The sequence below is a fragment of the Scyliorhinus torazame genome, chromosome 2 (assembly GCF_047496885.1).
Source record: "Scyliorhinus torazame isolate Kashiwa2021f chromosome 2, sScyTor2.1, whole genome shotgun sequence".
Taxonomy (NCBI): domain Eukaryota; kingdom Metazoa; phylum Chordata; class Chondrichthyes; order Carcharhiniformes; family Scyliorhinidae; genus Scyliorhinus; species Scyliorhinus torazame.
Window position 1 is genome coordinate 401,075,972 of NC_092708.1, and position 23,135 is coordinate 401,099,106.

General features: G+C 49.7%; 1 protein-coding gene across 4 annotated transcripts in view; it reads right to left on the bottom strand.

Annotated features, from left to right (window-relative positions):
- The window catches only part of syne3 (spectrin repeat containing, nuclear envelope family member 3), a 177,367-nt gene that overhangs the window by 34,665 nt on the left and 119,567 nt on the right, over positions 1 to 23,135 (bottom strand). For all 4 annotated transcript variants that reach the window (XM_072494475.1, XM_072494474.1, XM_072494472.1 and 1 more), the window contains one exon: positions 10,481 to 10,636. In XM_072494475.1, coding sequence (XP_072350576.1) covers positions 10,481 to 10,636 — 156 coding nt within the window. The remainder of the gene's footprint in view (positions 1 to 10,480; positions 10,637 to 23,135) is intronic.

A 23,135-nucleotide genomic window follows, 5' to 3' on the forward strand; every position in this document is an offset into this window, starting at 1 on the left:
TGTCATGTTATTTGAACCAATGTGGACCACGACAAGTGGCTGTTCACCCTTACTTAAGAGTTTAAAGGAGGCAATGGCAGGGACGTAGGGTCTGACTTCGCCAGCTCAATGATCAATGGACCAGTTGGTGGACTTCTTGACTGAGAAGTTCACTCAACATCGCAAGGAGTGTGCGGAGGACCTGGCGTGGGCGGTGGACTCGATCAGGGCGGTGGTCGGCCGTGTGGAGGAGAGATTGACGACCCAGGGACAGGCGATCCAGAGGCTGGAGGAGCTGGTGGTGGAACGAGAGGAGCAGTCCACTGCGATGGCAGCGGAGATCGGGATGCTACAGGACCAACAGAAACGACTGCTGGAGAAGGTGGAGGATCTGGAGAACCGCTCTCGGAGCCAGAATATCCGGATCGTCGGTCTGCCAGAGGGGAAGGATCGGATGCAGGTGCGTATGTGGGGAAGATGCTGGAGAAGCTAATAGGGGAGGGTGCATTCCCAAAGCCGTTGGAGGTGGACCCGGCCCATAGGGCGTGAGCCCCCCCCCCCCCAGCCGATGGTGGTACGGCTGCACCGGTTCCTTGATAAGGAACGCATCATGAGGTGGGCCTGGCAGCCGAAACGCTGCATGTGGGAAGATGCTGAGATCCGGGTGCCCCAGGACATGGGAGCAGAACTCACAAAGAGGAGGACGAGTTTTAATAAAGTCAAGGCGGCCCTGTATGAGAAGCAAATAAAGTTTGGACTGCTTTACCCGGCCCGTCTTTCGGAGACCTATGAGGGTCAGAAGCTGTACTTTGGCTCGCAGGAGGACGTAGCGGACCTCATGAAGGACAATAACCTGGTAGACAAACATGGATCTTAAACTTTGACTGTGGAGAACTGAGGAGAAGTAATGTGTTGCCCTTTTAAAAACCTTAGTCTTTTAACTCTGTAATTTAAGTTGCAATGTTTGAAAAACTATGAGTTTTTACACGTATAATTCCTTTTTCTTTGTCCCGTCTTTTCGATTCGGTCCTGCTTGAAGGTGTTAGAATAAGATTTTGTTAAGGGAGGAAGGGTGGGCCTCTATGCTTGGACCTTGGGAGGGATTGTTTGGTTGTTTTTTGTGCCTTGTGCCATTGTTCTGGAAACTTATACTCAGAGTGGGGAGGGGGGGGGGGAAACCAGCAGATGGTAGGATGCTAGGCGCCGAGAGCGGGAGCTGCCAGGCTAGCTGGGAGGGCTAGTTCACGGAAGCAAAGTGGGGAGTGAGCTGAAGATTAACGTGGAGGGGTGGGGGCTTTTAGGGTGTTGGAGGAGGAGAGTGGATGGCGGTAGCTGCCGAGGGGTGGGCCAAGTGAGGTGCGGGGCATGGGCCAAGGGCTGGCCTAGGAAAGATCATGGCTGATCGAGGGGAGGGAAGGAAGAGGGGGGGGGATTTAGGACTGAGCTTAGGAGATACTTCTTCACCCAAAGGGTTGAATCATCTATGGAATCCCTTGCCCAGTGAAGCAGTTGAGGCTCCTTCCTTAAATGTTTTTAAGATAAAGATAGATAGTTTTTTGAAGAATAAAGGGATTAAGGGTTATGGTGTTCGGGCCGGAAAGTGGAGCTGAGTCCACAAAAGATCAGCCATGATCTCATTGAATGGTGGAGCAGGCTCGAGGGGCCAGGTGGCCTACTCCTGCTCCTAGTTCTTATGTCAGGAGGGTGGCGGGGAAGATTCTGGACCTCAACTTGCACCGATTATGGGGGGGGGTTTAACACGGTTCTAGTTCCGATACTAGACCGTTGGAGTTCCAGGTCGGGAAAGGTGTCAGCAATGGCAAAAGAGCTGCGGGGCTTCATGGAGCACATGGTGGGGGGGGCGGGCGGGTGGAGATCCGGGAGGCCAAGAAGCAAGGAGTATTCATTCTGCTCCCATGTGCACGAGGTGTATTCCAGGATAAAGGGCGAGATTCTCCAACCCCCCGCCGGTTCGGAGAATCGCCGGGGGCTGGCGTGAATGCCGCCCCCGCCGGTTGCCGAAGTCTCCGACACCAGATATTCGGCGGGGGCGGGAATCGCGCCGCGCCGGTTGGCGGGCCCCCCCCCCGCGCGATTCTCCGGCCCGGATGGGCCGAAGTCCCGCCGCTAAAATGCCTGTCCCGCCGGCGTAAATTAAACCACCTACCTTACCGGCGGGACAAGGCGGCGCAGGCGGGCTCCGGGGTCCTGGGGGGGGTGGGGGGCGATCTAGCCCCGGGGGGTGCCCCCACAGTGGCCTGGCCCGCGATCGGGGCCCACCGATCCGCGGGCAGGCCTGTGCCATGGGGGCACTCTTTCCCTTCCGCCTCCGCCACGGTCTCCACCATGGCTGAGGCAGAAGAGACTCTCTCCACTGCGCATGCGCGGGAATGCCGTCAGCGGCCGCTAACGCTCCCGTGCATGCGCCGCCCGGAGATGTCATTTCCGCGCCAGCTAGCAGGGCACCAAAGGCCTTTTCCGCCAGCTGGCGGGGCGGAAATTGGTCCGGCGCCGACCTAGCCCCTTAAGGTTGGGGCTCGGCCCCCAAAGATGCGGAGCATTCCGCACCTTTGGGGCGGCGCGATGCCCAACTGATTTGCGCCGTTGTGGGTGCCAGTCGGCGGACATTGCGCCGTTTCGGGGAATTTTGCCCAGACTTTTTCGTTCTTGACAAAATGCTGTTAGCGGGGCTGAAGGACACGGAGTATTCAGCAATTGTGGTGTTGGATCATGCCCCACCCTGGATAGACCTACAGGTGAGCACAGGAAAGACCCAGCGTCTGCAGTGGAGGATGAGGTCTGTGAGCAGGTGAGGGGGGCCATTCAGTGGTACATAAAGAGCAACGACACGGGTGAGACCGCAGCAGGGGTGGTTTGGGAAGCGCTGAAGGCAGTTACCTGAGGGGAATTTATTTTGATTCGGGCCTACATGGAGAGGACTGAACGGGGGGAGTTGGACAGGCTGGAAGGTGAAATCTTACAGGTGGACAGGAGATATGCGGAGTCTCTGGATGAGGAGCTCCTGAAGGAGCGTCAGAGACTTTAAATGGAATTTGGGCTCCTGTCCACAGGTAAGGCAGAGGGGCATTTGAGGAGGGTAAAAGGGGCGATATACGAGTATGGGGAGAAACCTAGTAGGATGTTAGCACATCAGCTGAGGAAGCAGGAGGCAGCAAGAGAAATTGGGATAGTAAAGGATATGAGGGAAGGTGGTGGTGGACCTGGGGGCGGTAAATTATGTGTTTCGCGAATTCTAAATGGGAACCCCTATCTGGGGAGGAGGGTATGAAGCAATTTGGGGGGGGGGGGGGGGGGGTCTAGAGTTGCCGAAGGTAGATGAGGAGCTGGTGGAAGGCCTTGGGGGCCCAATTGGGCTCGGGTAGGTGATAGACGGATTGGGGTGATGCAATCGGGTCAGGCCCCGTGACCGGATGGATACCCAGTGGAGTTTTATAAAACGTTTTCTGTGTTACTGGGGCTTCTCCTGGTTAAGGCCTTTAATGAGTCCAAGGAACTGGGAGTGCTTCCCCCCCAACGTCATCACAACCATCGATCTCTCTCATCTTGAAGCGGGACAAAGCCACGGATCGTACAGGCCGATCTCCCTTTTGAGCATAGACGCTAAATTACTGGCAAAGATCTTGGCCACACATATAGAGGGCTGTGACCCGGAGGTAATCGGGGAAGACCAGACGGGATTTGTGCAGGGTAGGCACCTGATGTCCAACATTAGACGGCTCTTAAATGTTGTAATGATGCCAGCTGAGGGGCGCGAGGTTGAGGTGGTAGTAGCAATGGATGCAGAAAAGGCCTTTGACCGGGTGGAGTGGAAGTACCTATGGGATATTCTAGGCAGGTTCGGGCTCGGGCATTGATTTGTGGATTGGGTCCGGTTGCTATGTCAGGTTCCGGTGGCGAATGTAAGAATCAACCGGGTCCGGTCAGAATATTTTAGTCTTTGTAGGGGGACAAGACAGGGGTGCCCGCTCTCCCCACTACTGTTTGCCCTGGCCATAGAGCCCTTAGCAATGGCCCTTAGGGCATCGAATGTCTGATGGGGGATAGTTAGGGGGGGGGGGGGGGGTGGAGCATGGGGTCTCTCTCTACGTGGACAATTTACTTCTTTATATTACAGACCTGTTTGGGGGGTGGGGGGGGGGGGGGGGGGTGGCTGGAATCATGGATTGCTGGAAGAATTTGGGCAGTTTTCAGGCTACAAACTAAATATGGGAAAGAGTGAGGTGTTTGCGATTCAGGCACGGGGGCAGAAAAGGAGACTTGATTTGATTTATTGTCGCATGTACCGAAGTAGTGAAAAGTATGTTTCTGGGCCGAGGGAACGTACACAGTACGTACACAGTAGACAAAAGAATAATCAACAGAGAACATTGACAAATGGTACATCGACAAACAGTGATTGGTTACAGTGCGGAACAAGGGACCAAACAAAGCAAATACACAAGCAAGAGCAGCATAGGGCGTCGTGAATAGCGTTCTTACAGGGAACAGATCAGTCCGAGAGGGTGTCGTTGAGGAGTCTAGTAGCTGTGGGGAGAAGCTGTTCCTATGTCTGGATGTGCGTGTCTTCAGACTTCTGCCTGATGGAAGGGTCTGGAAGAAGGCAATGCCTGGGTGGGAGGGGTCTCTGATAATGCTGTCTGCCTTCCTGAGGCAGCGGGAGGTATATACAGAATCAATGTGGGGGTGGCAAGCTTGTGTGATGCGCTGGGCTGAGTTCACCATGCTCTGCAGTTTCTTGCGATCTTGGACCGAGCAGTTGCCATACCAGGCTGTGATGCAGCCGGATAGGATGCTCTCTATCGCACATCTGCAGAAGTTTCTAAGAGTCGATGCAGACATGCCAAATTTCTTTAGCTTCCGTAGGAAGTAGAGACGTGGTTGACTGTTGCATTAACGTGAGTGGACCAGGACAGACTGTTGGTGATGGTGATTCCCAGGAACTTAAAGCTATCGAGCATCTCCACTTCGGAGCCACTGATGCAGGCAGAATGTGTGTGGTGCTACGCTTCCTGAAGTCGATGATCAGTTCCTTGGTCTTTCCACGAGTAGGCTTCAATGAAGTTACTGTGAAAAGCCCCCAGTTGCCACATTCCGGGCCTGCTCGGGGAGGCTGGTACGGGAATTGAACCGCGCTGCTGCGTTGTTCTGCATTACAAGCCAGCTGATTAGCCCACTGTGCTAAACCAGCCCCAGAATGCGGTAATCTTGGGTTGTGTGTGCGCGGTAAAACCCCGAGGGAGAAGAAGGTACTCCTGGAACGGGGTCGCGGGGAGGGGGGGCTTGGCCCTCCCGGGTTTTATTAATTTTTACTGGGCGGCCAACATATCGATGGCCAGGAAATGGGTAGTGGGGGAGGGGTCGGTTTGGGTGCGAGTAGAGGCGGCATCCTGTAAGGGTACGAGCTTGGAGGCTTTATTAACGGGCCCCTGCCGTTCTCGCCGGCTCGGTACTCCACAAGCCCAATGGTGTGGTAGCCCTGAGGGGTGAGGGCAATGGAGGCAGCAGATGAGATTGGTGGGGGCGTCAGTGTAGTCACCGATCTGTGATAATCACTGTTTTGTTCCGGGGGGGGGGCTGGATGGGGGCTTTAGGAGATGGCAGCGGGCAGGGATTGAGAGATTTGGGGATCTCTTCATTCAGGAGGGGTTCCCGAGCCTGGAGGCTTTAGAGGAGGAGTTTGAGTTGCTGGGTGGGAACGGGTTTCAATACCTACAGGTACGGGATTTGGTCCAGAGGCAGGTTCCAAGCTTTCCTCGCTTCCCCGAGGGGACTACAGGATAAGGTGATGTCAAAAGCAGGGGTTGGGGAGGGGAGGGTCTCGGAGATATACAAGGAATAGATGGAGTAGGAAGGGGTCGCAATCGAGGAGGTGAAGAGGAAGTGGGAGGAAGAGTTGGGAGGGGAGTTAGAAGACGGACTATGGGAAAAGGCCTTGAGGAGAGTCAATTCATCCTCGTCATGTGCCAGGCTCAGTCTGATCCAGTTCAAGGTGGTCCATAGGGCTCATATGACTGCGGCCGGGGTGAGTAGGTTTTTTGAAGAAGTGGAGGATAGGTGCGGACGCTGTGGGGGAAGCCCGATGAATCATGTACACATGTTCTGGGCGTGTCCGAAGTGGAGGGGATTCTGGCAGGGATTTGCGGATGTTATGTCCGAGGTCCTGGAAGGGAGGGTGACTCCAAGTCCAGAATTGGAAATATTTGGGGTATCGGAAGATCCGGGGGCCCAGGGAGGGAAGGAGGCCGATGTTCTGGCCTTCTCCTCCCTGGTGGCCCGGAGACGGATTTTGCTGGGATGGAGGGACTCGGAGCCTCCAAAGTCAGGAGTGTGGGTCAGCGACTTGGCGGGGTTTCTCAGGCTGGAAAAGATTAAGTTCACCTTGAGAGGTTCAATTCAGGGGTTTGCTCGGAGGTGGCAGCCGTTCATCAACTTCTTTAAGGAAAATTGAACGTCAGCAGCAAGCGGGGGGGGGGGGGGGGGGGGGAGAGGAGGAGAAAAGGGGGGGGTGGAAAATGGGAGGCATGGCAGTGTAAGACAAGGACAGGGAACTTTGTGTACGGGTAATTTGGAAGCAGGTAGTAGGGGATGTTATTTTTATGTTTTTTTCATGTGTCGGCCTGCTCGGTTGTTTAAGAAACATTAAAGTGTTAAAACTGTGAAAATTACAAATGCTTCAATCAAATATTTTCTAAAAAAAAAGTATTCAGTGCTGTCAACTGTTTCTTGATATACATCAAGGGGGCTGGTTTAGCACACTGGGCTAAATCGCTGGCTTTTAAAGCAGACCAAGGCAGGCCAGCAGCACGGTTCGATTCCCGTACCAGCCTCCCCGAACAGGCGCCGGAATGTGGCAACTAGGGGCTTTTCACAGTAACTTCATTGAAGCCTACTCGTGACAATAAGCGATTTTCATTTCATTTTCATACATGGAGTGAATCGAATTGGCTAAAGACTGGTATCTGTGATGCTGGGAACTTCAGGAGGAGGTCAAGATGCACCATCCACTCAGCAGTTCTGGTTGAAGATGACGGCAAAAGCCTAGTTCTTTGCACTGATGTGCTGGGCTCCCCCATCAAGGATGGAAATATTTGTGGATCCTCCTCCTGCAAGCCAGTTGTTTATCGTTGCCAACACCATTCAAGATTGGATACGGCAGCAGTGCAGAGATTTTATCAGATCTATTGGTTGTGGGATCATTTGTCTCTTAGTCTATTGCTACTTCTGTTGTTTGGCACACAATTAATCCTGGGTTGTGGTTTCACCGGGTTAATTTTTGGGATATGTCTGGTGCTGTTCCTGGCACTGACCCACGGTGATCCCTCAGCTTTGTCAGATGTTTTAGTTGCTGTGATATGAAGAGTCTAAAGTTCTGTTCCTTTTTCACAAACTCACATTTATTTCATTCCAACAGCCTTTGCACAAAACTCTAACCATCCATCACCTGACAGTGGCCACCTGAAGCCCCTTTACATCAGTGTCAATTAATGGATACTTAACATAAATAAGACAACTAATTACAATGTCTCTTAACCCATTACTTAACAAGCTTGACTGTAATGGTAAAATTAGGGCCATGAGGTTACAGATTGTGGTCAAATACACTTCTGCTCCTGTAGCTGATAGTCCACAGCACCTGATGGATGCTCAGTTTTTAGATGCCAGATCTGTTCAGCATCTGTCTCATTTGGCATAGAGTAGCACCACACAGCACGATGGACGGTATTCTCAACATGAAGATAGGACTTTGCCTTGACTGTGCAGAGATCACTCTTATCAATTCTCTCATAGACAGATGCATCCGTAACAGATAGATTGGGAGGGCGAGATCAAGAGATTTTTCCCTCTTGTTGGTTCGCTCACCACCTGTCACAGACCCAGCTATGCCTTTAATACTCAGCCAACTGGGTCAGTAGTGATACAACCAAACCACTCTTGGTGATAGACATTGAAGTCCTCCATTCAGAGTATATTCTGTGCCCTTGTCACTCTCAGTACTTCCTCCAAAAAGTGCTCACCTGGGAGGTGGTAACCAGCCAGTTTCATTGCCCATGTGTGACCTGATGCCATGAGAATTAGTCCAGAGCTGATGTTGAGGAACCCGGGTAAACTCCCTCCTGACTGTATACCTCTGAGGTGCCTCCTCTGGTGAGTCTGTCCTGTCAGTGGGACAGGACATACAGTGGTGGTGATGGTGACATCTGGGACACTGGCTGTAAGTTACGATTCAAAGTATGAGCACGAGTATGATTATGTCAAGTTGTTGCTTAACTAGTGGGACAAGCCTCCCAATTTTGGCACAAGCACATAAGACGTTAGTAATGAGGGTTCGGCAGTGGGAAGATACCCAGGGATGGTGATAGTGGTGTCTGAGGCATTGGGCGGGATTCTCCGATATCGGCGCGATGTCTGCCGACCGGTGCCAAAAACGGCGCGAATCAGTCCGGCATCGTGCCGCCCCAAAGGTGCGGAGGTCTCCGCATCTTGAGCGGCCGAGCCCTCACCTTGAGGGGCTAGGCCCGAGCCAGACTGATTTCCGCCCCGCCAGCTGGTGCGAAACTGACTTTGTCGGGCGGCGCATGCGCGGGAGCGTCAGCGGCCGCTCACGGCATCCCCGTGCATGCGCAGTGGAGGGGGTCTCTTCCGCCTCCGCCATGGTGGAGACCACAGCGAAGGCGGAAGGAAAAGAGTGCCCCCACGGCACAGGCCCGCCCGCGGATCGGTGGGCCCCGATCGCGGGCCAGGCCACCGTGGGGGCCCTCCCGGGGCCAGATCGCCCCACACCCCCCCCAGGACCCCGGAGCCCGCCCGCGTCGCCGTCCCAAAGGTGGTTCAATCCACGCCGGCTGGTGTGGGTTGACAGCGCCGGGACTTCGGCCCATCGCGGACCGGAGAATCGCCGGGGGATTCCCGCCGACCGGCGCGATTCCCGCCCCCGCCGAATCTCCGGTGGCGGAGAATTTGCGACACGGCGGGGGTGGGATTCACACCGGCCCCCGGCAATTCTCCGACCGGGTGGGGGGTCGGAGAATTGAGCCCATTGTCTGTAAGGTATGATATTGTGAATATGTCAGGCTGTTGCTCGAGTAGTCTGTGGCTCAGCTCTTCCAATTTCACCAATAACCTGGACGCAAAATCGACCGGACACTGGGCCAGCCATTTAAACACCAGCTATGACAGCACTTCCGAACTTATGATGGAGGGAAAGTCATTGATAAAGCAACCAAAGGGTCTAGGGCCTGGCGAACCTTTGCCGCAATGACCTGTGCCAGAGATGATTAGCCTTCAGGAACCACAACCATCAGAGTCTTGAAATTCTGCAGCAAGTAACTCACCTCCTGATTCCCCAAAGCCTGTTCACTCTCTAGAGATCAGGAGTGTGATGGAATATTTTCCACTTGCTTGGATGAGTATAACTCCAACAACCCTCAGAAACTCAATAAATCTAAGACAAAGCAGCCGGCTTGATTGGTGCCCCATCCCCACCCTAAACATTCACTCCCTCCATCACCAGCACATTGTGCAGCAGTGTGTCCAATGTACAAAATACAAAGCAATAGCTAACCCAAGGTTCCTTAAAAAACAGCTTCCAAACCCACAATCTCTACCACCAAGGACAGCAGTATGCATGGGAACACATCAAGCTGCAAATTCCCCTCCAATTCTCATACCGTCCTGATGGAAATAAATCAATCTTCCTTCACTAACACCGGATCAAAAACCTGGAACTCCCTCCCTAACAGCACTCTGGGTGTATCTGCAGCACGTGGACTGCAGTAATTCAAGAAAGCTGCTCACCACCACATGTGGGATTAGCAATAAATGTTGGCCCTGACAATGATGCTCATATCCAATGAATTAATATATGAAAAAACTCTACTGCCAATCCTCCATCCACTCCAAGACATAATCCCAAACTCCAAAGCCCTTATCCTGTGTATTCGCCTTTCATGTGGCACATTATTATCCAACAATATTATATACACTGGCTCTTGATCTTCGCTCCCATTCTCAAAAAACTGACAAATTTGTCAAACACAATTTTCATTTTGTAAAACATTTGACTCGGTCTGATTGTACAATAATTTTCTCAGACCACTGTTAAGATTCCTTCTTCCAGCATTTTCCAAATAGTGGACATCAGGCAAACTGTCCTGTAGCTCCTCTGTGTTCTTTCTCCTCCTGACTTGACAGAGATAGTAGAGGTAGATCTGAGTGTTGTCAGTGTACATATGGAACCTGACCCTCTGGAATAAATCATGACTGATTAGTTAAAGCTGTCCCATACCACCTCCTACATTGGGGCTTCGGAATTTGATTCATGTTACCTGCATTAAATGGCCACTCTTGTACACAGAGACACCGAGATACATGCAATGTTTTGTGAACTGAATCGTATAATTAATGAAGGACTGCTGCAAAATTAAAAACTAGCATCATTCAGAGAAATAGAGCTTCTGTAAATCCACATCACTGTACTCACCGAGAGCTCTCCAGCCTCCTTCAGTTTTGTTTTATACACTAGCCATCGGTACCGCAGATCTTCCAGTTTTTTCTCTTCTTCATTCATACTGATAAACTCAGCACCGATGAGCTTTTCAAACATTTTCTGGCCGTGAGGGACACGAGATTCCAGCACCTGGAAACAATGTCAAACTCTTCAGAAAAGTTAAAAACCTCCACTACTTTCTGCACATAACTCGAGCTAGCTGCTATTGAACAGACAGAAACGGAATCCCCCAGCTGCCGTTCAGTGGGCAAAATGTGATGGCGCCAAGTGTTTGCTCCAAGCGATCAGAATGGTACCTACATCTCTGCTAAACATCTGATCATTTGGTCATATAGCCTTCTGGGTATATTTGGCAGAAGTATTTCGACTGGTTTATAACTTGAATTTCTTCTTGGTGATAGGGGTTAAAATGAGTCACTGTTAACACATTCTACAGGATTGTAAAAGTGCACATTTCACATCACAGGCAAGGCCGAGACAACATGCCACTAAGGATAGTCTCAGTAGGTAGGTTGATCGTTGCCATGGTGATATATCTCTCAGATCATATCGACTCCAAACATCCCACAGATTATCCCATATTATCCCACGTACATGTATGTGTTAGAAGCCTCAATGTCTGGCTATTAAATAAAGAATCATAGAATGTTACAGCACAAAAGGAGGCCATTCGGCCCATCATGTCTGCACCGGCTTCCGAAAGAGCTACCGAGCTAGTCCCATTCCCCAGCCCTTTCTCCACAACCCTCTAAATTCATCGCTTTCAAATATATATCCAGCTCTCTTTTGAAACCTCCTGTGGAATCCGCCTCCACCGCTCTCCCAGGCAGCACATTCCAAACCCCAACAGCTCTCTGAGTAAAGACGTTTCTCCTCGTCTCACTCCGAGCTCTCTTGCTGACCATCTTCAAATTGTGATAGTTATGAACAGACAGTTTTAATGGCAAATGGCTGATATATTTTGAAAGAAATCGAGCTCTTTCTCAGCATTACTGCAAAATGGTAGCAGCCAGTTGGAAGCACAGAAAGAGATGGCTCAATGACATTGGGGCGGCCACGTCATAATGGAGGCATGTTTAATGGTTGCTTTGAAGTTGAGAATACCCCTGTCAGCATCAACGGGGCCGAGGTGGAGATGGTTAGCAGTTTCAAATTCCTAGGGGTGCACATCTCCAAAAATCTGTCCTGGTCCGCCCACGTCGACTCTACCACCAAGAAAGCACAACAGCGCCTATACTGCCTCAGGAAACTAAGGAAATTTGGCATGTCCACATTAACTCTTACCATCTTTTACAGATGCATCATAGAAAGCATCCTATCTGGCTGCATCACAGCCTGGTATGGCAACTGCTCGGCCCAGGACCGCAAGAAACTTCAGAGAATCGTGAACACCGCCCAGTCCATCGCACGAACCTGCCTCCCATCCATTGACTCCATTGACACCTCCCGCTGCCTGGGGAAAACGGGCGGTATAATCAAAGATCCCTCCCACCCAGCTTACTCACTCTTCCAACTTCTTCCATCGGGCAGGAGATACAGAAGTCTGAGAACACGCACGAACAGACTCAAAAACAGCTTCTTCCCCGCTGTTACCAGACTCCTAAACGACCCTCTTATGGACTGACCTCATTAACACTACACCCTGTATGCTTCATCCGATGCCGGTGCTTACGTAGTTACATTGTGAACCTTGTGTTGCCCTATTATGTATTTTCTTTTATGTATTTTATTTTATTTCCTTTTCATGTACTTAATGATCTGTTGAGCTGCTCGCAGAAAAATACTTTTCACTGTACCTCGGTACACGTGACAATAAACAAATCCAATTCACTCCAATAAGCATAGGATTGTGATGTTCTTGATGTTGTAATTATTGTAAAAATACTATGAATACTGTATATACGAGTCAAGAAATGTGTCTGGCAGATTATAGTTTGTGCATCAATACTTTCTATTCCCAGCTCCACCTACTAAAGTAACACATTTAAGAAAGGGGCAAATACAGCACCAGGGTCTCTCACAAAGTGAGCTTTGAGCACGAGCAGTGGGAGAGAGCAGATCCTGAGGGAGACACAGCCCGGGTGAGTGTGGAATTCGAGTATTTGGAGCACAATGGGAATTTGGTGCAGAGGGGATAGTGGTGCATTTTGCTTTTTTTTTTTTAAACTTTGTTTTCTAACTTTTTAAATCTTCAGAAACTGGTCTCGCCCTGCTGCAGCAGTAGAGGCCAGGGAGAGAGCTGGTTGGTAAGTAGTGGGTACTGTTGGGTAAGTATTTACTATTTTTACCGCTTGTAGTTTGGAAGGTCGTTTTGTGGTTTATAGTTTATTATCGCTATATCCTGTACTAATGAGGACCATGAAAGAAGGGCCCTAGAATTACTGAACAACATGCCAGAAATGTTGGGGAACAAAGAAATGGCTGAACAACTAAACACAATCTTTGGTTCTGTCTTCACCAAGGAACACTAATTTAAATACCAGAAATGTTAGGGAACACGAGGTTTAATGACCGGGCGGAACTGAAGGAAATCAATATGAGTAAAGAGATTGTGTTGGGGAAATTGATGGGATTGAAGGCCGATAGATTCTCAGGGCCTGATAATCTACATCCCAGAGTACTTAAGGAAGTGGCTCCAGAAATAGTGGATACATTTGTGGTCATCTTCCAAGATTCTATAGACTCTGGAACAGTCCTTGCAGATTGGAGGGTAGCTAATGTAACACCACTATTTAAAACGGGAGGTAAAGAGATAACAGGGAATTATAGACCAGTCAGCCCAATGTCGGTGGTGGGGAGAATTCTAGAGTTTGTTATCAAAGGTTTCAGAGCAGAGCAATTGCAAAATAGTGCTAGAATCAGTCAGAGGCAGCATAGATTTATGAAAAATCTGCAGGAATTCTTTGTGGATGTAACTAGTAGAGTTGATGAGGGGGAGCAAGTGGATGTGGTTTATATGGATTTTCTGATGACAAAGGGCCACATGAGAGATTAGCGTGTAAAATTAAAGCGCATGGGATTGGGGTAGTGTATTGAGATTGTTACAACCTCTGGACTGGTGTGCAGTCAGCAACACATTTGAAATTAATAAATATTTCTTAGAAAAACACCCAAAGTCTTTGGGTCTTAGATGCCCAATAACTACAGAAACCAGGTTTGTACATTTAAAGACAATTAAACTATTAATAACATTAACTATCAAATATGCAGGAAATACAACAGGTCAACTATTATCTAATTCTGAAACCCTCACTGAAACTCGCCCCACCCTTTATATACATACATACACACACCACAGACAGACATACACACACCACAGACAGACATACACACACCACAGCCAGACATACACACACCACAGCCAGACATACACACACCACAGCCAGACATACACACACCACAGCCAGACACACACCACAGCCAGACACACACCACAGCCAGACACACACCACAGCCAGACACACACCACAGCCAGACACACACCACAGCCAGACACACACCACAGCCAGACACACACCACAGCCAGACACACACCACAGACATACACACACCAGACATACACACACCACAGACATACACACACCACAGACATACACACACCAGACATACACACACCACAGACATACACACACCACAGACATACACACACCACAGACATACACACACCACAGACATACACACACCACAGACATACACACACCACAGACATACACACACCACAGACATACACACACCACAGACATACACACACCACAGACATACACACACCACAGACATACACACACCACAGACATACAGAGGAGAGAAGAGGGGTATCAAATAATAAGTAAATAGAGTCTTTGTTTCACATGGTTGTTCTAGCACACCTTCCTTTAAGGCTTTCAGTTCAAGGTTTCAGTTTCCAGTCTGTAATGGTCTTCACTGTAGATTTGTTTCAGGTGTCTGCAGTTTCAGAAATACAGCAGCTTTCCTGGAGAATACACCAAGGAGCGAGGGGCAGGTCCTTTTCTCCGAGTGCCCGGGTCTCCAACTGACTTTTCCCTGGCTCTCTGAAAAATCATCCTACTCAGGCAGGATCCAATCATTGCCTGTGACTGGGCAGAATACAGCCTTTGGGCCAATTCATTGGCAACCAGCCAACCAAATAAACAGAGTTTCACAGATCTCTTGGGTGCCAAAAAGTCTGAGTTTTTCTGTCGAAGACGGCACATAATAACTTTCAAGTTCCCCATTTCCCCTGCTCGATTTAAAGATAAGCATTCAAGGATCAAAATGATAATAGCAAAAATAAAGAAAGAGGAAAAAAGAGAATCAACAGGACGGGTCCTTACAAGATGGATAGAAAACTGGTTGTCAGACTGGAAACAAAGTGGGAATAAACAGATGTTTTTGCAAATGGCAGGCAGTGAACATAGAACATACAGTGCAGAAGGGGGCCATTCGGCCCATCGAGTCTGCACCGGCCCACTTAAGCCCTCACTTCCACCCTATCCCCATAACCGAATATCCCCATCTCACCTTTTTGGACACTAAGGGCAATTTATCATGGCCAATCCACCTAACCTGCACGTCTTTGGACTGTGGGAGGAAAACGGAGCACCCGGAGGAAACCCACACAGACACCGGTAGAACGTGCAGACAGTGACCCAGCGGGGAATCGAACCTGGGACCCTGGCGCTATGAAGCCGCAGTGCTATCCATGTGTTACCATGCTGCCCAGACAGTGACTAGTGGGGTACCGCAGGGATTGGTGCTACGACCTCAGCTATTCACAATATATGTTAATGATTTAGATGAGGGAACTAAATGTAATATCTTCAAATTTGCAGATGACACCAAGTTGTGTGGGAGGGTGAGCTGTGACGAGGATGCAGAGATCCTTCAGTGTGATTTGGACAGGCTGAGTGAGTGGGCAAATGAATGGCAGATGCAGTATGATGTGCAAAAATAGGAAGACAGATTGTCAGTCAACTTTTATTCTAAGATTATGAACACAATTCTGCAACGACCTTGTGCCTGGCACAGATCCAGGTGCAACAGGTGAATGGCATGATGCTCCGCACCGGGCGGCGGGCTGATCACGAATCACCCGACTTGCTGTCCAGTGTGATCTGGATCCTGCCCTCACTGGGATCTGCATATTTAATTATCCGGACGGCAGATTCACCCGATGCCCGGGATCAACGGCCGCGCCTGATACACCTCGTCGGAGCGCCGTATATTACTGGTCCATACAAAAGTCAACCAGGCGTAACGGCACCTTGGGGGTGGGGGGGGGGTCTCGCAGGCCTTTGCAGACCCCTGGGTTGTCGGGGACAGGGCAGGGTGTTACCCTGGCTCTGCCGCTGGCTCTTGCCTGAGTGCCTGGGTGGCATGCCAGGATGCCAAGGCACTGCCAGTGGCAGGGAGCCCAAATGTCAGGTTGGCATCCCCAGCGATCAGGCTGGGCCTCATCAATTGGAGTGGCGCGTTCCCAGGGTTCTCAACAAGGTTGGGGGGCTTGGTGGTGGGGTTGATAAAATGGGGGTGTCTGAAAAGAGGGCAGTGTGGGGAGGAGATCAGAGGTGATCAAAATGGCGCCCTGATCTCCGAACAGCCGCTTTTGCTGTCAAAATCAACTCTTAAGCGCAGTCTTAGCGGGAGAAACTCCTCGTGGTCAAAATAAACTTCTCCCATATTGACTGGGAATCCCTTACAGCCAGGGGCTCGGATGGAGAGCAATTTGTTAGATGTGTCCAGGAGGGCTTTTTGATCCAGTATGTTGACAATCCGACCAGGGAGGGAGCCATTCTAGACTTGGTATTGGGGAATGAGCCTGGCCAGGTGATTGATGTTTCAGTGGGGGAGCATTTTGGGCTTAGCGACCAGAATTCCATAAGATTTTGAATAATCATGGATAAGGACAAGAGTGGCCCACGGGTGAGGGTGTTTAATTGGGCGAGGGCCAATTCCATCCTAATTAGACAGTAACTGGGGAATGTGGATTGGGAGCGGATATTTGAGGACAAATCCACATCTGACATGTGGGAGACTTTTAAAGGCCAGTTGATTAAAGTGCAGGACTAGCATGTCCGCAAAAAGGAAGGATAGAAATGGCAGGATTCAGGAGCCATGATGAAGAGGGAAATTGTAAGCTTAGTCAAAAGGAAAAAGGAAGCATACAATAGGTCTAGACATCTAACCACTGACGAAGAGCACAAGAACTAGGAGGAGTCGGCCACCTGCCCCTCGAGCCGGCTCCGCCATTCAATAAGATGATGGCTGATAATTTTGTGGACTCGGCTCTACTTACCCACCCGCTCACCATAACCCTTAATCTCATTACCGTTCAAAAATCTATCTTTGCCTTAAAAACATTCAACAAGGTAGCCTCAACTGCTTCACTGGGCAGGGAATTCCACAGATTCACAACCCTTTGAGTGAAGAAGTTCCTCCTCACGGGCAGCACAGTAGTACAGTGGTTAGCACAGTTGCTTCACAGCGCCAGGGTCCCGGGTTTGATTCCCGGCTTGGGTCACTGTCTGTGCAGAGACTGCACATTCTCCCCGAGTCTGCGTGGGTTTCCTCCGGGTGCTCCGGTTTTCTCCCAGTCCCGGAAGACGTGCTGTTAGGTGAATTGGACATTCCAAATTCTCCCTCTGTGTCCCCGAACAGGCGCCGGAATGTGGCGACTAGGGGATCTTCACAGTAACTTCATTGCAGTGTTGGTGTAAGCCTACTTGTGACAATGAAGATTATTATTATTCTCTTGATTCCCTCTTGCTCCTAATATATGCAATAAAAGCCCACTCAAGGTCAATGGAGGAAGTTATGCATGGAACAGCACGGGGCAGCACGGTAGCATTGTGGATAGCACAATTGCTTCATAGCTCCAGGGTCCCAAGTTCGATTCCCGGCTTGGGTCACTGTCTGTGCGGAGTCTGCACATCCTCCCCGTGTGTGCGTGGGTTTCCTCCGGGTGCTCCGGTTTCCTCCCACAGTCCAAAGATGTGCAGGTTAGGTGGATTGGCCATGATAAATTGCCCTTAGTGTCCAAAATTGCCCTTAGTGTTGGGTGGAGTTACTGGGTTATGGGGATTGGGTGGAGGTGTTAACCTTGGGTAGGGTGCTCTTTCCAAGAGCCGGTGCAGACTCGATGGGCTGAATGGCCTCCTTCTGCACTGTAAATTCTATGTCTAATTCTATGTCTATGAACCACAAGAAGTGGGTGAAATTCTTAATGATCGGTATTCGCCAGGGAGAAGCACAAGACCGATGTTGAGATCAGGGTTGGTTTGTGAATGTTCTTGAGAACGTCAATATATAGAAAATATATAGAAAAACAAGAAGCAGAGGACACAATCTCAGACTAAAAGGACGATCCTTTAAAATAGAGATGAGGAGGAATTTCTTCAGCCAGAGGGTGGTGAATCTGTGGAACTCTTTGCCGCAGAAGGCTGTGGAGGCCAAATCACTGAGTGTCTTTAAGACAGAGATAGATAGGTTCTTGATTAATAAGGGGATCAGGGGTTATGGGGAAAAGGCAGGCGAATGGGAATGAGAAAAATATCAGCCATGATTGAATGGCAGAGCAGACTCGATGGGCCGAGTGGCCTAATTCTCCTCCTATGTCTTATGGTCTTATATCAAATGAGGAAATGTTGAGTCTCCTAAATAGCATTAAGGTAGACAAGTCCCCGGGGCCGGATGGGATCTATCCCAGGTTACTGCGGGAGGCAAGGGGAGAAATAGCTGGGCCCGTAACAGATATCTTCACATCCTCTTTGCCCACAGGCAAGGTTCCAGAGGACTGGAGAATAACCAATGTTATTCCTTTGTTTAAGAAAGGAAGCAGGGACAATCCAGCAAATTATAGGAGCCTGACATCAGTGGTGGGGATGCTCTTGGGAAAGATACGGAAGGACAGGATACATAGATACATAGAAGATAGGAGCAAGAGGAGGCCTTTTGGCCCTTCGAGCCTGCTCCGCCATTCATCACGATCATGGCTGATTATCCAACTCAATAGCCTCATCCGGCTTTCTCCCCATAGCCTTTGATCCCATTCTCCCCAAATATATGCACATTTGGAGGAAAATAGACTAATTGAAATGAAATGAAAATCGCTTATTGTAACAAGTAGGCTTCAAATGAAGTTACTGTGAAAAGCCCCTAGTCGCCACATTCCCGACACCTGTTCGGTGAGCCTCGGGCAGGCAGCATGACTTTGTATGGGGAAGGACATGTTTCACCAACTTGATTGAGTTTTTTTTGAAGAGGTGACAAAGAAAATTGATGAGGGAAGGGCTGTGGACATAGTTTATATGGACTTTAGTAAGGCATTTGACAAGGTCCCACATGGCAGACTTGTACAAAAATTAAAATCACATGGGATCCGGAGTGGGCTGGCTGGATGGATACAGAACTGGCTTTGTTATAGAAGACAGAGAGTAGTGGAAGGTGGAAGGGTGTTTTTCAGATCGGAGATCTGTAGCTAGTGGTGTTCCGCAGGGATCAGTGCTGGGGCCTCTGTTGTTTGTAGTGTGTATAAATGTTCTGGAGGAAAATGTGGGTGGTCTGATTAGTACGTTGGTGGAGTTGCTGATAGTGCCGTGGATTGTCAGAGGATACAATACGATATAGATAGATTGGAGAATTGGGCACAGAATTGACAGATGGAGTTTAATCCGGACAAATGAGAGGTGATGCATTTTGGAGGATCAAATCTAGGTATGAATTATACTGTAAATGGCAGAACCCTTAGGAACATTAACATACAGAGGGATCTGGGCGTGCAGGTCCACAGTTCCCTCAAAGTGGCAACACAGGTGGCCAAGGTGATTAAGAAGGCATATGGCATGCTTGCGTTCATCAGCCAGGGCATTGAAAACAGGAGTTGGGAAATCATGTTGCAGCTGTATAAAACCTTGGTTAGGCCGCATTTGGAGTATTGCGTGCAGTTCTGGTCACCACATTATCAGAAGGACGTGGAAGCTTTGGAGAGAGTGCAAAGAACGTTCACCAGGATGTTGCCTGGTCTCGAGGGTGTTGGCTGTGAGGAGAGGTTGAATAAACTAGGATTGTTTTCACTGGAAATACGGAGGCTGAAGGGAGACTTGATAGAGTCTACAAAAGTATGAGAAGCATAGAGGGGTGGATAATCAGAGGCTTTTTCCAAGGGTGGCAATGTCAATTACAAGGGGGCACAACTACAAGGTGAGAGGGGGAAAGTTTAAGGGAGATGTGCGGGGTACGTTTTTCACGCAGAGAGTGGTGGGTGCCTGGAACGCGCTGCCAGAGGATGTGGTGGAAGCAGCACATTAGCAACATTTAAGAGGCATCTGGATGGGTCCATGAATCGGGAGGAAGTAGAGGGATACTAAGGGCAGAAGGTTTTGTTTAGTTAGGGCATCATGTTCAGCACAGGCTGGGGGGGCCGAAGGGCCTGTTCCTGTTCTGTACTTTTTTTTGTTCCTTGAATAGCAGGGTGTTTTTTGGCACTGCAGCCACCGAGAAACCTGCCCAAAAGCGGACTTCAACATTTGTCCGCTGAATCGCGCCCTATGGGGCTTTTCACAGTAACTTCATTGCAGTGTTAATGTATGTCTACTTGTGACAATAAAAGATTATATTTATCCTTTTTCTGAATTCCTCAGAGTGCCATCTACTGTCAATGCCTCATTAGTTTAAACGCCTCAATTAGAATAAATTGCAACTTCCTCGGCTCAGGGACGTCGGTGCCGGCCATGGAGTGAGCGTTCCCACATTTGGTGGCTCCCGCTCAAGGCGGTATTTTCTGGTCTTTTCCCCATCCAAAGAGCAAGGGTTTTTTAAAATAAATTTAGAGTACCCAATTAATTTTTTTCCGATTAAGAGGCAATTTAGCGTGGTCAATCCACCTAACCTGCACATCTTTGGGTCGTGGGGGTGAAGCCCACACAGACATGGGGAGAACGTGCAGACTCCGCACAGACAGTGACCCAAGCCGGGAATCGATTTAGGGGGAGGATACCTCTGTAGAGGGACCTCCAGTGGGGACCTCCGCCACTGGACAGCAACGAGGCACGCCACGGCGTGTCCAGGCGGCAGGCGAGGGCAAGGAAGTGGAAGGCACCGACATCCCTGAGCCGAGGAAGGTGTGCAGCAGCAGCCCGTACAGGAAACCCCACCACGTATTTCCGCGAGGCGGCTAGGATTGTGGGACACCAGCCTCCGAGGGAGGTTTTGGAACTTGTGGCCAATGTGGTTTGGATTGGATTGGATTACTGTCACGTGTACAGAGGTACAATGAAAAGTATTGTTCTGCGTGCAGCTCAAACAGATCATTTGTCCATGAAAAGAAAATACATAATAGGGCAAATATGAAATACACAATGTAAATACGTAAGACACTGACATCAGGTGAAGCATACAGAGTGCAGTACTACCCAGTAGAGATATGTGAAGAGATCAGATCAGTCCATAAGAGGGTCGTTTGGGAGTCTAGTAACAGTGGGGAAGAAGCTGTTTTTGAATCGGTTTGTGCGTATTCTCAGACTTTGTATCTCCTGCCTCTCTGTCGTTTCTTGCGGTCTTTGGCTGAGCAGTTGCCATACCAGGCTGTGATGCAGCCAGATAAAGGGCTGTTTAGCACTGGGCTAAATCGCTGGCTTTGAAAGCAGACCAAGCCAGCAGCACGGTTCAATTCCCGTACCAGCCTCCCCGAACAGGCACCGGAATGTGGCGACTAGGGGCTTTTCACAGTAACTTCATTTGAAGCCTACTTGTGACAATAAGCAATTTTCATTTCATATGGTGCATCTGTAAAAGTTGGTAAGAGTCAATGTGGACATGCAGAATGTCCTTAGTTTCCTGAGAAAGTATAGGCGCTGTTGTGTTTTTTTGGTCGTAGCGTAGACGTGGGTGGACCAGAAAATTCAAGCTGTCAACCATCTCCACCTCGGCCCCGATGGGGTGTGTACAGTACTTTGCTTCCTGAAGTTAATGACCAGCTCTTTAATTTTGCTGGCATTGAGGGAGACATTGTTGTCGTTACACCACTCCAAGAGGTTCTCTATCTACCTCCTGTACTCTGACTCATTGTTCGAGATCCGACTCACTGTGGTCGTGTCGTCAGCAAACTTGTAGATGGAGTTGGATGTGGAATTCCGTCCGAGCAGAGGTCTGCTCAGACGGAATGCCATCGCACATCTGCGCCGCCTTGAGACAGAGAGTGCCCTCAGGCCTGAGCATGGCCATTTTGAGGCCTTGGATGGCATCAGCCACGAGCCAGATGGATACCGCTGCGTGCTCAGCAAGCTCGTAGGGTGTCATCCAGCCCACTCCGCCGCCACCAAGCACGTCCCCGATTCTGGTCACCCCGGCAGCCACGACCTTCCACTTCGCCAGCCACCTAAATAGATATTGGCGGAGATGCAGATTCCTCAGCACCGGCTCACTATCGACAGCCACTGCTCCTGACAGGGGGGAGCTGCGGCGTGTGGCAACCATGCCTCTGGACTTCGAGAAGGTCCAGGTACAAGATGAGCAGCGCCTGCAAGGATCTGCGAAGACCGCGCTGGTCAACGAACAGGAGTTGCACGTCGTAGTTCGGGCCGTGCGGACCTCGTGGAAGAAATACGTCGCCAGGGGCACATCATCGTGGAGGAGGCTCGACGTAGAGGCATTGCTGCAAAGCCTGAAGACAGAAAATCGCCACCTGGGTGTGAAGGCACACCACCGCCTGACTGCCCCCCTCAAGCGGAAGACTCAAGAACTCCGCAGCGACCCAGTGCAACTCAGAAGAACCGGTTAAGAGCTTTCTGGATACAAGTGACAAAGTCAGGCGGAGGGGTCAAAGTGACCAGCCAGTACCACAACTTGGAGCCTATGAGCTGGTTTATGACGACCCTGCAGTACAGCACTTGGAGCAGTCCATAAACTCACAAAGTTCCACAGTGTGTAGAATCCTGGAAGATGATCACCAATGCATCCACTATTTCTTCCTTCAGCACTCTGGGATGCAGATTATCAGGCCCTGGGGATTTATCAGACTTCAATCCCATCAATTTCCCCAACACCATTTCTCTACTAATATTGATCACCTTCAGTTCTTCCTTCTCACTAAACCCTGCGTTCCCCAACATTTCTGGTATCTGATTTGTGTCCTCATTTGTGAAGACAGAACCAAAGTATGTATTTAGTTGCTCAGCCATTTCTTTGTCCCTTATCATACATTCCCCTGTTTCTGACTGTAAGGGACCTACATTTGTCTTCACCAATCTTTTTCTCTTCACGTTCCTCGAGAAACTTTTACATTCAGTTTTTATGTCCCTGCAAGCTTACTCTCGTACTTTATTTTCTCCTTTTAATCAATCCCTTAATTCTTCTGTGCTGAATTCTAAACTGCTCCCAATCATAGAATCCCTACAGTGCAGAAGGAGACCATTCAGCCCATCGAGTCCACAGGTCATTGAAAGGGGCAACACAGGTGGAGAAGGTAGTCAAGAAGGCATACGGCATGCTTGCCTTCATTGGCCGGGGCATTGAGTATAAGAATTGGCAAGTCATGTTGCAGCTGTATAGAACCTTAGTTAGGCCACACTTGGAGTATAGTGTTCAATTCTGGTCGCCACACTACCAGAAGGATGTGGAGGCTTTAGAGAGGGTG